This window comes from Cucumis melo, chromosome 2 (genome assembly GCF_025177605.1).
Source record: "Cucumis melo cultivar AY chromosome 2, USDA_Cmelo_AY_1.0, whole genome shotgun sequence".
In the NCBI taxonomy this organism is placed as follows: domain Eukaryota; kingdom Viridiplantae; phylum Streptophyta; class Magnoliopsida; order Cucurbitales; family Cucurbitaceae; genus Cucumis; species Cucumis melo.
The window spans coordinates 21,618,307-21,634,216 of record NC_066858.1 but is presented as its reverse complement, the minus strand read 5'-3'; the positions used below and the strand labels follow the sequence as shown (position 1 = coordinate 21,634,216).

Below are 15,910 nucleotides of genomic sequence, written 5' to 3'. Positions count from 1 at the left end.
TAGCCATGACCGAACTAATCCAAAAAGTAAGAGAGAGACTAATTACTCCACAATTCATATAGAGGTTGTAAAGGGGAGAGGTTGAGAGTGAAGACTTTTTTCTTTTTCTTTTTTTTTTTTTTTCTTTTAATCCTACCAAAATCACAAATAAACAAATGGATATATCAAACAGATTTTTCCCCACTTTTTCAACCTATAAAGCCATGGTCTTCTTCCTCCACTTTCTTTCAAAACAAAAAACCCAACCCTAACAAGAGATTGAATTATTTGAAGATAAAATTGAAGAGATGGGTAGAGCTCCCTGTTGTGATAAAGCTAATGTTAAGAAAGGACCATGGTCACCTGAAGAAGATGCAAGGCTTAAAGCTTATATTGAAGAGCATGGAACTGGAGGCAATTGGATTGCTCTTCCTCAAAAAATTGGTATATGCATATAATTATAAATCTCTCTTTTTCTCAAAAGTTTACATCTCTGAAGGGTTCTAAAAAAGATATATTTGTTTTTTGGTTGATAAATGAAGGGCTGAAGAGATGTGGAAAAAGTTGCAGATTGAGATGGTTGAATTATCTGAGACCTAATATCAAACATGGTGGATTCTCTGAGGAAGAGGACAACATCATTTGTAATCTCTATATAAGCATTGGCAGCAGGTTTTCTTTCTTTTTTATTTTTTTTCCCATACATACTTGTCTAATTAAGCACAACTTTCCAATACCTTCCATCTTAAACTTTGGAAATTGGTCTTAGGAGTGTTTGTTTTAGTAGCCATGTTACTAGAATCTGAATTGGTCTCTTGTCCTTTTCCTTTGTCCTTTGATTCCCTTCAAGAGTGGGTTCCAATCTCTCACACGTTGAATATTAGACTGCCCAAATCTTTTTGCAGTTTTGTCACAGAACAATTTTTTCTCTATTTTCTACAACGTTTTTTAGTTTTTTATATTGTGTGATTGGAGACTTGGAGTAATTAAGTTGTAAAAGATGTATGTAGCGCAAGATGTAGGTAGTTTTAGGGTTTTTTTTTGGATGTCTTTTTGGTTGTTTCCTTTTGTCAGAGGTTGATTGTCTTGGAATTCTATGTGGTCTTTTTAGGTGGTCTGTAATTGCTGCTCAGCTGCCTGGAAGAACAGATAATGACATAAAAAACTACTGGAATACAAGGCTGAAAAAAAAATTACTTGGTAAACGCAAACAATCACATAGCAATAATGGCATTAATTCATCTTCATCGAGCAGTAATAATGACGACCCAAAAGAGGTTTTGAGTAACTCAGCCTTAGAAAGGCTTCAACTTCATATGCAACTTCAAGGCTTTCAAAACCCATTCTCTTTTTACTCACACCCTCAGCTATGGCCCAAACTCCATCCCATGCAAGAAAAAATTGTGCAAACCCTCCAATCTCTCAACAATAATACCCAAAACCCTCATTTTCTTAACCCTAATGATCTCCAATCAACTACTACTAATACTCAATTATTACAATCCCAACCACCCAAGGCAGCAACTGATTTCTTTATTCACCAACAAACCAACACCAATTCTATTTCCCTTCCTTCCAAGATTCCAGAAAATTCAGATCATCATCAAGTTGAATCATCATCTGGGCATCATCAAGTTTCGAACTTTATGCAAGTGGTGGATGGATTTCTTGAGGATCATAACAAAGGTGAGGGTTTCATGGCACAAAGTGATGAACAAGTGGCTGAATTTGATTGGTTTAAGGAAGTGGGTGGGTGTTCTAAGAATAGTTTGATTTGGTGGGGTCAGAATAATGAGCATGATATGAGATCAGCTGCATCATCCTCTAATTCTTGGGATTCTAGTTCTGTTCTTCAATCGGAATTGATGTTTCAAGATTTTGAGTTAGGGTATAATCTTTAGGGGAGGATTATATATATATTACCTTTTTATGTGTAGACAAAGGAGGCTGTTTTGGATTTGTGTTGCTCATAAGATGGATTCGTCTGTAATGCTGTAAACTTATTAAGAATCTGTGTCCTCAAGCTTTGTATATTTGTGTGAATAATCAAGTTTAATTCCGAATCTTCACCTTGGACGACGATCTTGATGGATTAAAATCCCAATGTACTTATCTTATTGCTTTTTGGGCTGTGTATTTTTTTTTGTTTTGACTTTTTTTAGGGAAAATATTTTATTCTCTCTCTAAATCTTTAGTTAATTTCTATTTAACTCTTATGTTTTAAAAGTTACACTTTTAATTAGATTTTTGTTTTAATTTTTAGTTTTTGAAATTTAAATTTTGTTCTAATTTAGTTATCAGGTAACATGTCTCAAGATTTACACAATTCAGTTAGATTTTTCACTAAATACTGCTTTTCCTATTTGATACTTTATTAATTAATTTAAAATGATAATTATAATTATTGATGAAATGATATTTTAAAATTAATTTTAGAAAAAATTACACAAATAAGGGTTATAATTACGCCTCTAAACTTTTAATCTGATTAATTAATTCCTAGACTTTTATTAAGTGTGGCAATCCAACTTGTAAGCTTAAATTTGGGTGGCTAATACATAGGCAAGAGAATAAGTAAAATTTGATCTTCAAATATAAGAATCAAATTGAAATAAAACTTAAATGATCCAAATGCTTGAAATTGTAACATTTTAAACTAAGGGCTAAATTGAAATCGAACCCTACTTTAGAAAAGTTGATATTAAATTTAAATCTCGTAACATTTTGAAACTTACAAACACACACAAAATTAAACCTAAAATTAAGAGACCAGAATAGTATTTTGTTTTCCATTTCTTAACATTTCATGTATGTCTATCAATTACTTGGTGTCTATTCCCAAGTTCGCACATCTCAAACTCCTTTTCTATAATTAGTTTCTTATTATTTATATTGCATCTTGTTGAGCACTAAAAAAATCCAAATAATTCTGATTAGAGTTTGCATTTCACAAACCATTTGGGGTCGGATTATAATAATGATTCAGTCGCCACACATTTTAGAACATAGAAATATATAATAAAAAGATAAGAGTGTTAAATTGAAATTCAAAACGAGAGCAAAAAGGAAAAAAAAAAAAAAAAAAAGGTACAAAACAAGTCTTAAAATCATCATCGAAAACAAGAGTTAAGAATCCAGCAAATTATAGAATTAGAAATCAAACATAATATGCTTATTAGTAGCTTTCATGGAACTATTATTCTTAGCAGAGGTTGGAATAACTTTCTTAAACTTCACTTGAGTTTGAACCTCATCAACAAATCCATGAGCACCATCATCAACCTTCATACTACACTTATAAGTAACCTCTTCTTTAGAACTCAAACGTCCAGTGTTTTTATCCACAAATTCCTTCACTTTTTGCCTCTTCGAAAACTCTACACTTGATCCTCCAACAACCTCATATTTGTTAACAGTGGTTATAGTCTTCTCCATTCCACGTTGATTGGTCGAGTGTTTTTTGGGCTTGCTGCAGCCCAATGGAACAGGCAACTTCAGAGAGGTATGAATAGCTCGTTTTCCTCCCATGGTGATAATTTTTTATTTTTATTTTTTATGGTATGCATGTGGAGAAAATTTGATGTTGGAAGTTGGGATTTATATGGGGAAAGAAGAAGAGAGAAGGGGATTTTAATTTATTGATTAGAGGGTGTGTGTTTGGTATTTTGGAGTTTTGAGGGACTTTTGATCTGCCTAATTAAAACGGTGGAAAGCATACTTAATTTTTAAATTAAGGGTAATTATATTTTACTTAATAGTCGCGATTTATTTTCTTTTCCAAAGGAATGCAATGAACTTTGTGTTTTGAAATCTTCAACTTGGATGTTTTCTTCAATTTTGTATACCAACTTTAATTTCAATTTGGAGGAAAATGGGCTTCTCAATCTCTGTTTTTCTTCTTTTTTAAGAATTACGTAAGAACTATATCATAAATATTTAATAAATTAATCAACCATTTAATACCGTGTTGAATAATAAATAGACATATGTACTACAATAACACTATAAATTATTTTAATATGAACATATGAGTGATCTACTTGTTTACTTATATTTTAATTTCTAGTTAGGCACTCCCTACGATCTTTTGAAGTTTTAATTATTAGACCGAGGAAACTTAGATAAATCAAAATTAAAAAAGTGTTTGGATTATTTGAATTATCGTGAATAATAAAACTAATAAAAATATTTACAAAATACAACTATTTGTATTATTAATGTTTATGAACAAGTGATTTACTTTATTGATAAACCGCTAGATTTTAAATTATAGATAGACACTTGTATATAAATTTCTATCCAAATCTATTAATATTATTAATGACATTGATTTAGAAGCTATCCATCAATATTTAGAATTTTATTTTTATGTATGTTCCAAAAAATATAGTATGACACTAAATGTTTCATTTTTCCTTTTCCAATATATGTTTCTTTAGATATATTTTAAAAATATTTTTTTCATAATTATTTCCTTAAATAATTTGGAAATTTTTAAAAATAATAAAATAAATTAAAATATTTATAAACTATAGTAAAATTTTGAATGTTATCTATAATAGAAACTAATAGATTCCTATCACTGTTTAACAATATTATTCACATAAGCAAATTATCGTCTATCAATCAATTATTGACAAAAATCTAAAAATTTGCTTATTGTTAAATTTTTTGTAATTCAATAATTTTTAAAACAGTCTTAAAATCAATTATAATAATTCAAAGGAAAAATATCCCTTTGATCACTAAGTTGTTCATAATAGGTATTATGTTATTCCTAACATTTTAAATTAATTTTTTTTTATTTTTGTTGAAAACGTGCTGTCAAGGACGATACGTGGGATTTGAACCAAAAATCTTCTATCCACGTAAATATATAGGTGCTCGTTGAGTTGAACTCAATTTAACTAAATTAACCATTTTGGTCCTGAAATAGGTTTAAAAGATCCTCAATTAATTAAAAAAAAAATTGACTACACAAGTTTACAGAGCAACATCCGTTGAAAAACAACCAGAAGTAGCAAATGGTTGAAAGAAATGAAATTCGATCAAATTCAGCTTGTACATTCAATATTTCTATATCATCATGGTTTCAGAAAAATGTGACCTAACTAAATTAATCATCAAAATTTACTTTTAAAACGTAGCACAGTCGATGAAAGAAATAGTACGTACAATAAATTGATTTTGTTCATCATTCATGCAAGATCGGTTAAGAGCACGGAACAACTAGATAATTAACACTACAGACTAGAGAGAGAAGAGAAGAGATGCAATAGTTCAAGCCAATTTCATTATAAACATAAGTTTTCCACAGCACATAATTTTAATATAATCATCAAATTCCTAAAATCCCCGTAACACCATTGACCGACGTAGCAACAGTGGCTACAGCCATGAGAGGAGCAACAACAGGGGTCAGAGTTGGTGCCACCATCATAATCACTGATGCACCCCTTGCCACGGCCACAACACAACCAGCCGCCATCCTCAAAGCTCCCAAAACAGCCCCCATTTTTGTATATATATATATGTAGCTCTTCTCTTTCTTTCTCTTGTATATATTATAGATTTTGATTGGCGATGAAAAATAAGAAGTAGGATCCTTCGTATATATAGCCATGAAAATGAAACTACTTTTCCTTCTGTGGGAACCGTAGTGTATATATTTCAATTCTTGGAAATGATTAAAAGTCGTAATTAATTTCAACTAATCTAATTAATTGAACTTATTTTAACGAAGTGATAATGAACAACCTTCTCCACTCCTTTCCTAGATTGATTTACTTGGTTACAATCTCCAAACATATGTGTGAATTTCAAACAAAGTTTTGATGGTTCAATTCAATTAAAATGGTATTTTAAATATAAGTTTATAATTTTTGTTTAGAAAAGATTCAGATATATCCTATCAAGTTAAGAAATGTTTAGGATCTATAGGGGTTGGTTTCGATTAATCCATAATAAAAAATAAATTTTTGTTGTATTTATAAATATTTTTAATCGATTTTTCATTTAAAATAAATAATTAAAACGGTGGAAAGCGTATTTAATTTTTAATTAAAGGGTCTAATTATATTTTACCTAATAGTGGCAATTTATTTTCTTTTCCACAGGAATGTAATGAACTTTGTCTCTTGAAATCATCAGTTTTCTTCAATTTTGTATCCCAACTTTAATTTCAATTTGGAGGAAAATGGGCTATTAAAAGATTTAATGTTTTTCTCGATCTTTTTTAGGAATTATGTGAGAAGTATATCATAAATTATTTAGTGAGAGTCATATAATAATTATTATATAGAAGTATATAATACCGTAAAACTATAAAAAAATTTGATATGCACATACGAGTGGTCTTATATTTTTTTGATAAACCAAAATTGAAATAAATGTTTGAAATATTTGAATTATTGTAAATGATAAAATTTAAAAAATATATTTACAAAATATTGTAAGATTTTATATTATATGATAGATGCTGGTATAATATTAATAAGCTTCTATCAATGTATTAATATTATTGACGTTGATTTAGTCTTTCAATAGATTTAATGATTTTCTTTCATTATTGACATAAAATAAAGTATAAAACCAAACGAATTTTTTTTTACAATATATGATTCTTCGACCCTCAATACAGTCACTATTCAGATTTCTGACCTAGACGACCCTCAAGCAAAAGCAAATTCTCCAGCCTCAGTCAACAACATCATAGAAGAAGATGACGAAGATAACTTCGATCCATATGCGGATTATGACATCAATGATCAATTTTTAGATTCACAACCTATGTGACTTCTAAAAGATTCAAGTGTTTAATTTTATTTTTCAAGTGTTTATTTTTCCTACGTAAAGTTATGTAAATTACTTTATTTTCCAATTTATTAATTATGATAAGATCATTGTATTTCGATCTTATCCTTGTTTTCCTCAGTCTGCTAGTTTAGTTTAGTATTATGAAGATCTTCCAATCAGAGAATCCATAACGAAGATGTGACAACCTCCTGAGAGTGAATTAACCAACCACAAGGCAACGCGGCTAGCGTAGGGGTTGGTTCCGATAGAGTGGATTTCAATATCTCATAGGCAGAATGAAATTTCGAAGGATGGAGGTCCTTAGGTAGTAAAGGCAGGTGGCCGCAAGTAAGACCCTGGATGGAGCGGTTTAATTCTTAGGAGTTCTGCAAATGCATATACGATGATATATTTGGAAATCCTCAATCCATGCCACTCAGAAGAAGTCGGGTGTCGTCATTATCTACCACTTGAAGATCAGATTACACAAAACGAAGTTCCAGTAGACATATCTATAATTTATTTCGGCTTTTCTTTTGTCTTAGCTTTACTTTAATTCTGCTTTAAAGATAAGACCAAGTGGGGGTCTTCTCCCACAAATCTTATCATAATCTTTACTTTGCAACTAAAGATAAGATTCTTCAGGATAAGATGTCAGTCAGGGGCCCTGTCTTGTCGGCCATCTTTGAAAATATTATCCCTTCAAAATGTGTATCAAATTATGTTGAAACAAGTGTCAAGACAATAGAAAAAATTAATAATTGCTACCGAAGTGCAATTATTGATTTTCTCTTATAAATAGCACTCGACTTCGACCTTGAATGGTATCAGAGCCAAGTTTAGGGTTTTTGGACTTTCTGAAGAAATTTTCCCAGTTGAAGTCTAACGTTCATACCATCTCTTTCAACAAAGTATCTACTCGCACTACAACATATTGGGCTTTTAATAGCTCTCCAACATAGCCCATTTTAAATTGAACTATTAAAAAGAAAAAAAATTAATAATTAATTAAAGAATATCGTGCGCTAGCCCTAATTATTTTCTTCACTTCCCTTTTCTTCTCTCCGTTTCACTACTCGCACGCGATGTTCAATTGTTCATCTCTTTTCTTCTTCGATCGGCCCTCACAGTTCAATCGGCTTCATCTTTCAGATTATTCAATTGATTTCTTCATCTCATCTCTTCATCGGCCGAACTCTGACGCTTTAATTCAAACGACAATGACATCACTTCTATAGGTCTTTCGTCTTTCTGTTCATCGTCAGTCGATAGCCAGTCGTCTCTCTATTTGTGCAAGGAAACTCTCACCATCGATATTACACTTGAAGCCTAATGATTCGAGGGTAGCCTTCTTCTTCTTTCTAGGTTAGAAACTTGATCGATGCTCCCATGGCTGTTTTCCCCTCTGTAAGCATTTCTTGCATTTGACATGTTCAGTGTGTCTTAACTAATGCTTATGGCAGACTACATTCTGGTGCTCTCGATTTTGTGAACTATTTGAGTGTTCATTATCGTATTAGGACGAGATTAAATTTTAGATATTTTGTAAATAAATTAAAGTTAGACAAATGAATGTATACGAAAGAAGTTGATTGCATTTTTATTTTTCCTTCTTTCCTTTCTGGGTGAGGGGCCAAGAAACATTAATAGATTACATATACAAAGCTCAAAGTATTTAGATAATAATCTGTAGTTGATATATTACCAATCTGTGCCCAAATCTCTGGAGAAGAAGAACTTTTTAACGAATTGCCTCTGCCATTATCAGGAACTATTGTTCAACATGTTTGCAACCAAATTAAATCATAGGATGATTTTTTTTTTCTTTTATTTGTAAAAGAACCATTTCATTCATAAATGAAATAAGGAGAAAACCCCAAACATGTGATTAAAACAAAGACCTCCAATTGGAGTTTTAAAAGGATATACTATAATTATTCAAAGGGTGCAAAAAGCAGCCAAAAAAAGAAAAAGTCTCGAAAAAAAGAGTTTGCATTCCCCAAAGATTCCAAAAGAAAAAAATCATAAGGAAGGTAGATGTGGAAATATGACATTGTAAATAAATTAAAACTTAGGTGAGGAGTAGAGTATTGATAAGAAAATTCCCCAAAGAATCCCAATGAATATCAAACCATGGTTTAGCTAAGTTACCATGAGAGTAGGTCCACATGGAAGTATTAAAAATGGTTTGAATTTTGTAAATTAAAATAAGAAAGAAGAAAACACCTATTTTCATGGAACCCACCATTTCCCTTCCTGATTTGGCTTCCAAACAAATTTTTGTACCTTATCATTTAATGGATTTGTATTACGATATGAGGCAAGTTTTAGCTCTCAAATTCAAATATAAACTCCTTAACTCCACCACCAATATAATATATCAGTTTCCTTCTCATTCTTAAACACTTGAGATATTTTCCCTTTGGCTCTCTCTGTTTTTCTTTTTCAACTTTTTTTCTTTCTGCCCTTTGGCTCTCTCTGGATTTTGGGTTATCTTCAACTTGGTCAAGTAGTTTCTTAACAGGATCTTGTCTTGCCTTTTGCTTCCCATGCAAATGGGATTACCTTGTCCCAAAATAATCAAAGTATTTATGTTGTGACGATTAATTAATAAGAGTAGTATCTATGTTCCTTTTCATTTCTTCCTTGACTTCTTTTCATATTCTCTTTTCTCAAGTAGTGCTTGTTGACCAAGTCATTGACGATTGAATTGGTCATTCAATTAAGTGCACCAACATCTAAAAAATGTTCAACAAAGATTGGGTACATTTAAATCGGTATGAAATTAACCAAATTTTAATATTGAGCTAACCTTTAATGCATATTTAACTAAATTAACTTTATTTAATAGTGCTACTAATGAGTATATGGAAGAAGCATGGAATTTTCTGCAAGAAGTGAAGAAAAGGAAGCCAAATGCCAACAAATTTTTATTTCCATGTAAAGATTGTAGAAACATGGTACATTGTGATTTTCAAATCATATATGAGCACTTGGTCATTAAGGGAATGGACCCTACATATAACTTTTGGTACCATCATGGAGAAGTATGTGAAGGAGATGAAATGGAGAATGAAGTTGATGTTAGTTTTATGTGTGAAGCAACAAACTTCTATGAGAGCACATATATGGGAGAAGAGGACATCATTCATGACAATTCTACATCAAGGAAGGAAAACAAATTTTCTCAAAAGGTGGAAGAGGCAAATATGTCATTGTATGGTGGTTGTACGAAGTATACAAAGATGTCAGCAGTTGTAGCATTTACAAACTGAAAACTTTTAATGGTTGGTCAGATACAAGCTTCACTAGCCTTTTGGGGCTTTTGCATGACATTCTCCCAATGGACAATGTTATTTCAAGATCCATTTATGAAGTTAGAAAATTATTTAAGGAATTTGATCTAGGTTACCAAAAAAATCATGCATGTGTTAAAGACTGTTGCCTATTTAGAAATGAGAATGAAAAGTTAGAAAGTTGTCCTCATTGTGCGAGTTCAAGATGGAAGATTGATGAACGAACAAACCAAATCAAACAAGGTGTGCCCGCCAAGGTATTGAGATAGTTTGCTTCTTCCAAATGAGGAAAACATGGAAAGTTCTCCCATTGATGTCCACCCCAATACTTTATCACCCAAGCCTAGTGACAAGATAGTTGAAGGTAATCTTATATTAGACTCACCAGCTGCTCGAACAAGATTAGCAATTCGTAGGAAGCAACAACTTCTTACGTGAATGGATTTGAAGAACCTCCATTGGAAACGACAACTTTGCCTAATGAGAAGGCAGTTGAAGATCATGTTGTCGATGAAGAACCTCCATTTGAAACGATGACTTTGCGAAAAAAGACAAGAGGACCTACAAAAATGAAGACAATAGCCGTTGAAAAACAATCAAGAGTGGACATTGTTTTCAATGAATATGGACAACCCATTAATGATGAATCGGTAGGATTGGCTTCTTTTCTTGAACCACTAGTGAGGGAGGTTGTACCAGTGAATCTTGAGAATTGGCTAAAACTACCAACAAGAGTGAAAGTAGTGTTATGAAAATCTATCCAGGTATTAAGTTACTTTATTTTTCTCTAATAAGTTCGTTACTTTATTAAGTTACATTATTTTTCATTTCTAACTCTTTTATACTTCAGTCAAGGTACAATGTGGAAGATTGGCAAAAAAAGTTTTTCTTCAAAAAGATAGGTAGATTATGGAGGGTTGGAAAATCTCGTTTAGTAAAACAAATTCGAGATGCCCCAACAAAGGATGCAATTTTGAAGCTAATGCCTCATAATTTACAATCTGTAGATGATTGGATGGATTTTGTGAGTGAGAAGACTAGTGAAAAGATAGGGTGGAGGACGGCGGCGAGCGACGGGATTCATTTTTCGCGGGAGTCAATTTCCTACCCTGTCGCTCGCCGCCGTCCTCTACCCTATCTTTTCGATTTCTCCTCGCCTCAATCGCTGCCGTCCTCCATCCTATCGTGCGCCGACCGCTGTGGGAAAATGGAGAGAGAAGAAGATGGTGGAAGACGGCGAATGGAGAGGGATGAGAAGAAGATGGTGGAGGACGGCGTGGAGAAGATGATGGGGTAGGGTGGGGCCCACGTATATAATATCTTTAAATTTAAAAATTAAAAACCTGTGAGACGCACGTATTAAATATTAAATAAATAAAATATATATATATATATATATATATATATTCAATATCTTTAAATTTTAAAATAAAGGAGGTGGGGTCCACACAAGCAAAGTTGTGTACGAGATACACGACTACCACAAAACTACCCTATTTTAGTCAATAGTTTGGCTTCCAAACTATTTTTTACATTAGTTTTTTAAAATACATTATTTAAAAAAAGATTCTTCGTAATTACTTTTATTTTACTTAAATAATTATTAAATAAAAATAATCTCAAGTAATTTTATAATTTTAAAATCACTCTTAAAATCAAATATAATAATTTAAAAGGAAAAATATCCCCTGCTCCTTACTTCTTAATAGGTATGTTATCACTGAGATTTTAATTTAACATTTTTTCTTAAAAATATCTTATTTATTACAACTTAGGAAGAAAGATTGAACTCCAAAATCTCTTGTGATGTATGGTTGCTTGGTGTGAAAATGTCTTATTTATGTACAGCTTGTGATGAAAATGTCTTATTTAAGTACATACAGATGCTCGAACGCAAACCTCTAGGAATATAAACACTATAGCTTATTTCGACAAAAACCATTTTGATCCTTCAAATTTTAGAAATAGGTTTAAAAAGCCCCTCTCCTTTGAGGAAAAATTGGACTACACAAGTTGATGTGGCAAGATCTGTTAAAAAAACAACCTGAAGTAGACAGATGGTTGAAAGAAATGAAATTCAAAGTCAGGTACCCTCTACCATTATGGTTTAAAAAAAAAAGTGACCTAAATTGGTTTGGTTCATCATTCATGGAAGATCAATTAAGAGCAAGGAACAACTAGATAATTAACACTACAGACTAGAGAAAGAAGAGAAGAGATGTAATAGTTAAACCAATTTCATTAGAAACATAAAGTCTTCCACAGCACATAATTTTAACATAATCATTACATTCCTAAAACCCTCAAAACGACCGTGACGGATGTAACAACATTGGCTGCGACCATTACAGGTGCAACAACGGGGGTCAACATTGGTGCCACTGTCATCACGACCGATGCTCCAGTTGCCACTGCCGGTGCACAGTCAGCTGCCATCTTCAAAGCAGCCGATACATCGGCCATTTTTGTGTATATGTATATATATAGCTCTCCTCTTCTTTTTCTTGTATTATATATTTTGATTGGCGATGAAAAATAAGTAGTAGGTTCCTTCGTATATATAGCCATGAAAATGAAATTACTTTCTTTTGTGGGAACCGTAGTATATATTGAATTCTTGGAAATGATTGAAAGTTGTAATTAATTCCAAATAATCTAATTACTTGAACATATTTTAACGAGGTGATAATGAACAACCTTCTTCGCTCCTTCCTAGATTGACTTGGTTACAATTTCCAACATGGGGGTGAAATTCAACCAAAGTTTTGATGGTCTTTTTCAATCAAAATAGGAAATGCTATTAAAGGGAAAATGTTGGCGAACACTAATCTTTTAAGATAGCAACTACTCATTGTTATTAAATTGTATTCACTTTGACGCATATATTAATGAAATTAGAAGCAAATATCATGGAGTAGATTATGCTCAAATATCATGGAGGAGATTATGCTCAAATATCAAGGAGGAGATTATGCTGTATTTAACACTATTATTCTTCCCTTATTTAACCTTAATTTTGTGTATAAATATACATGTATGCTGTAATATTTGATATGTGAAATACAGAAAAATCAATAAAGTTACATGGTATCAGAGCCAAATTTCTAACCTAGCCGCCGCCGCCGCTGCCCTCATCCGCGAATCAGTTTCTGCACATCAGCCAGCCGCCGCCGTCGTCCTCATCCGCGAATCAGTTTCTGCACATCCGTCCTCATCCGTCCTCGTCCGATTTCCGTCTGCCGCTCGGTTTCTGTCCACAGATCGAGTTCCGTCACAGCCGATTTTCGCTTCCACATCCGCCCATCCCTGCAGATCCAGTCGAAGCTTCCGCCTCCGAGTCCTCCCGCGGCCTTCCTGTTTCTGTCTCCGCCACCTCCTTCTGCCTTTCTAGCCCACTATATAAACCATATAAAACATCACCCCCACTAGCCCACTAGCCCACTTCTGCCTTCCTAGCCCACAATATAAATCATATAAAACATCAACCCCACTAGTCCACTAGCCCACTAGCCCACTTCTGCCTTCCTTAGCCCACAATATAAACCATATAAAACATCAACCCCACTAGTCCACTAGCCCACTAGCCCACTTGAGATCTCCACTAGCCCACTTGAATCATTTTTTTTTAGCTAATCGTCTGGGGAATCATTTTTTTTTTTTTTTGTGCAAATTAATTCGTGAGATTAAGTTCAAGGATTAAATTTTGCCACTTTAATCCTTAGAGATGGAGAAAAATGACGTAGCTCGCCCCATTAGCACCATCCTTGATGGTACAAACTATATTACCTGGGCCCACCAAATGAGGAGTTTTCTAATAGGTCGAAAATTATGGCGTATCGTCACGGGAGATATTACCAAACCTGTCAAACCTATTGTCCATGAAACCAGTGCAGAGAATATTCAGTACATTGAAAAACTTGAGGATTGGGACAGCAAAAATCACCAAATTATCACTTGGTTAGGTAATACTTCTATTCCAGCCATCCACACTCAGTTTGATGCCTTTGATAGTGCAAAAAAACTCTGGGATTTTCTATACACACGTTTTCAGTCTATAGGACTGGCTCATTATTATCAGCTGCACTCTACACTTGTTAGTCTCAATCAGGAAGTGGGACAATCTGTGAATGAATATCTCGCCACTCTTCAGCCTATCTGGACTCAGTTGGATCAGGCAAAAATTAGCCCTGACCATATTCGTCTCATCAAAGTATTAATGGGTCTCCGACCAGAATATGAATTCGTTCGTGCTGCTCTGTTACATCGTAATTCTCTGCCATCTCTTGATGCTGCTGTTCAAGAAATCTTATTTGAGGAGAAAAGACTTGGCATTGTCTCCTCTCTGCACTCTGATGTCGCCCTTGCAACTACTCATCTCCGACAAGCTAATGAGACCATCTTTTGTAAGAATTGCAAACTTCATGGTCATAAGTTTGCTAACTGTCCTACCATTGAGTGCAAGTATTGTCACAAACGAGGTCATATTTTGGATAATTGTCCAACACGCCCACCCCGCCCTCCTGGTCATTCACACAAACCCAAGTTTTTCCATAAAGCCGGTTCTTCATCTGTTGTTGCTGCTGCTACATCTGACATCACTGAACCTTCGAGTCTTCAGTTGACTGATCTTCATGATTTACTGAAACAGGTGATCTCTTCCCAATCTACTGCTCTTGCTGTCACCCCAGGTACCTCTTGGCTCCTTGACTCTGCATGTTGTAATCACATGACTTCTGACATTTCCTTATTATCATCTCATACTCCTGTTCAATCACTTCCCCCGATCCACTCTGCTGATGGTAATTCCATGTCTATTTCCCACATTGGCACCGTTAATACACCCACCATCAAACTTTCCAACACCTATCATGTCCCAAATCTAACATTCAACCTAGCTTCTGTTGGTCAATTATGTGATCTCGGACTTACTATTATTTTTTCTTCTCATGGTTGTCAGGTTCAGGATTCTCAAACGGGACAAGTGATTGGTACGGGACGGAAGGTGGGTCGATTATTTGAGCTCACATCCCTCCAACATTCTCCTGTGTTTCCAGCCATCTCTGCTCCCGTCACTGATAACACTCTATTTCAGTGGCATCTTCGTTTAGGTCATGCATCCTCTAATAAACTTCGTAGTTTAACTTCTACTGGTCTTTTAAACAATGTTTCTCAGTTTAATACTTTTGATTGTTTACATTGCAAAATGGCGAAACAACCTGCTTTGTCCTTCCCTAAATCTGCTTCTTTATGTGATAAACCTTTTGGCCTAATTCACTCTGATATTTGGGGACCTGCTCCATGTCCTACTGTTAATGGTTATCGATATTTTGTGTTATTTATTGATGATTATTCTCGATTTACTTGGATTTACTTTCTCAGAAATCGTTCCTCCTTATATCAAATATATGTTGATTTTGCAAATATGATTCAAACACAATTTTCTAGCAAAATCAAAATTCTTCGCACAGATAATGCAATGGAATATAAGGACTCTCGTTTTCTTTCCTTCCTTGCACAACAAGGCACTTTGATTCAACGCTCATGTCCTCACACTTCCCAGCAAAATGGACGAGCGGAACGCAAACACCGCCACATTTTAGACTCTGTTCGTGCCTAACTCCTTTCTGGATCCTGTCCTGAAAAATTTTGGGGAGAGGCTGCCCTCACCTCTGTTTATGTCATCAATCGCCTTCCATCTCAGGTCATACACAATATTTCCCCATTTGAACGATTATACGGTACTCCTCCTACTTACTCTCATCTCAAAGTCTTTGGGTGTGCATGCTTTGTGTTATTACATTCCCATGAACATACCAAACTGGAACCTCGTGCTCGTCTCT

General features: G+C 33.8%; 1 protein-coding gene across 1 annotated transcript; it reads left to right on the top strand.

Moving 5' to 3' along the window:
• Positions 1 to 223: 223 nt before the first annotated feature.
• On the top strand, positions 224 to 2,115 carry LOC103494290 (transcription factor MYB36-like). The gene is made up of 3 exons (XM_008455413.3): positions 224 to 423; positions 522 to 651; positions 1,091 to 2,115. Exons 1-3 carry the CDS (start codon positions 288 to 290, stop codon positions 1,878 to 1,880), a joined length of 1,056 nt encoding a protein of 351 aa, XP_008453635.1. The 5' UTR covers positions 224 to 287; the 3' UTR covers positions 1,881 to 2,115.
• The last annotated feature ends 13,795 nt before the right edge of the window (positions 2,116 to 15,910 follow it).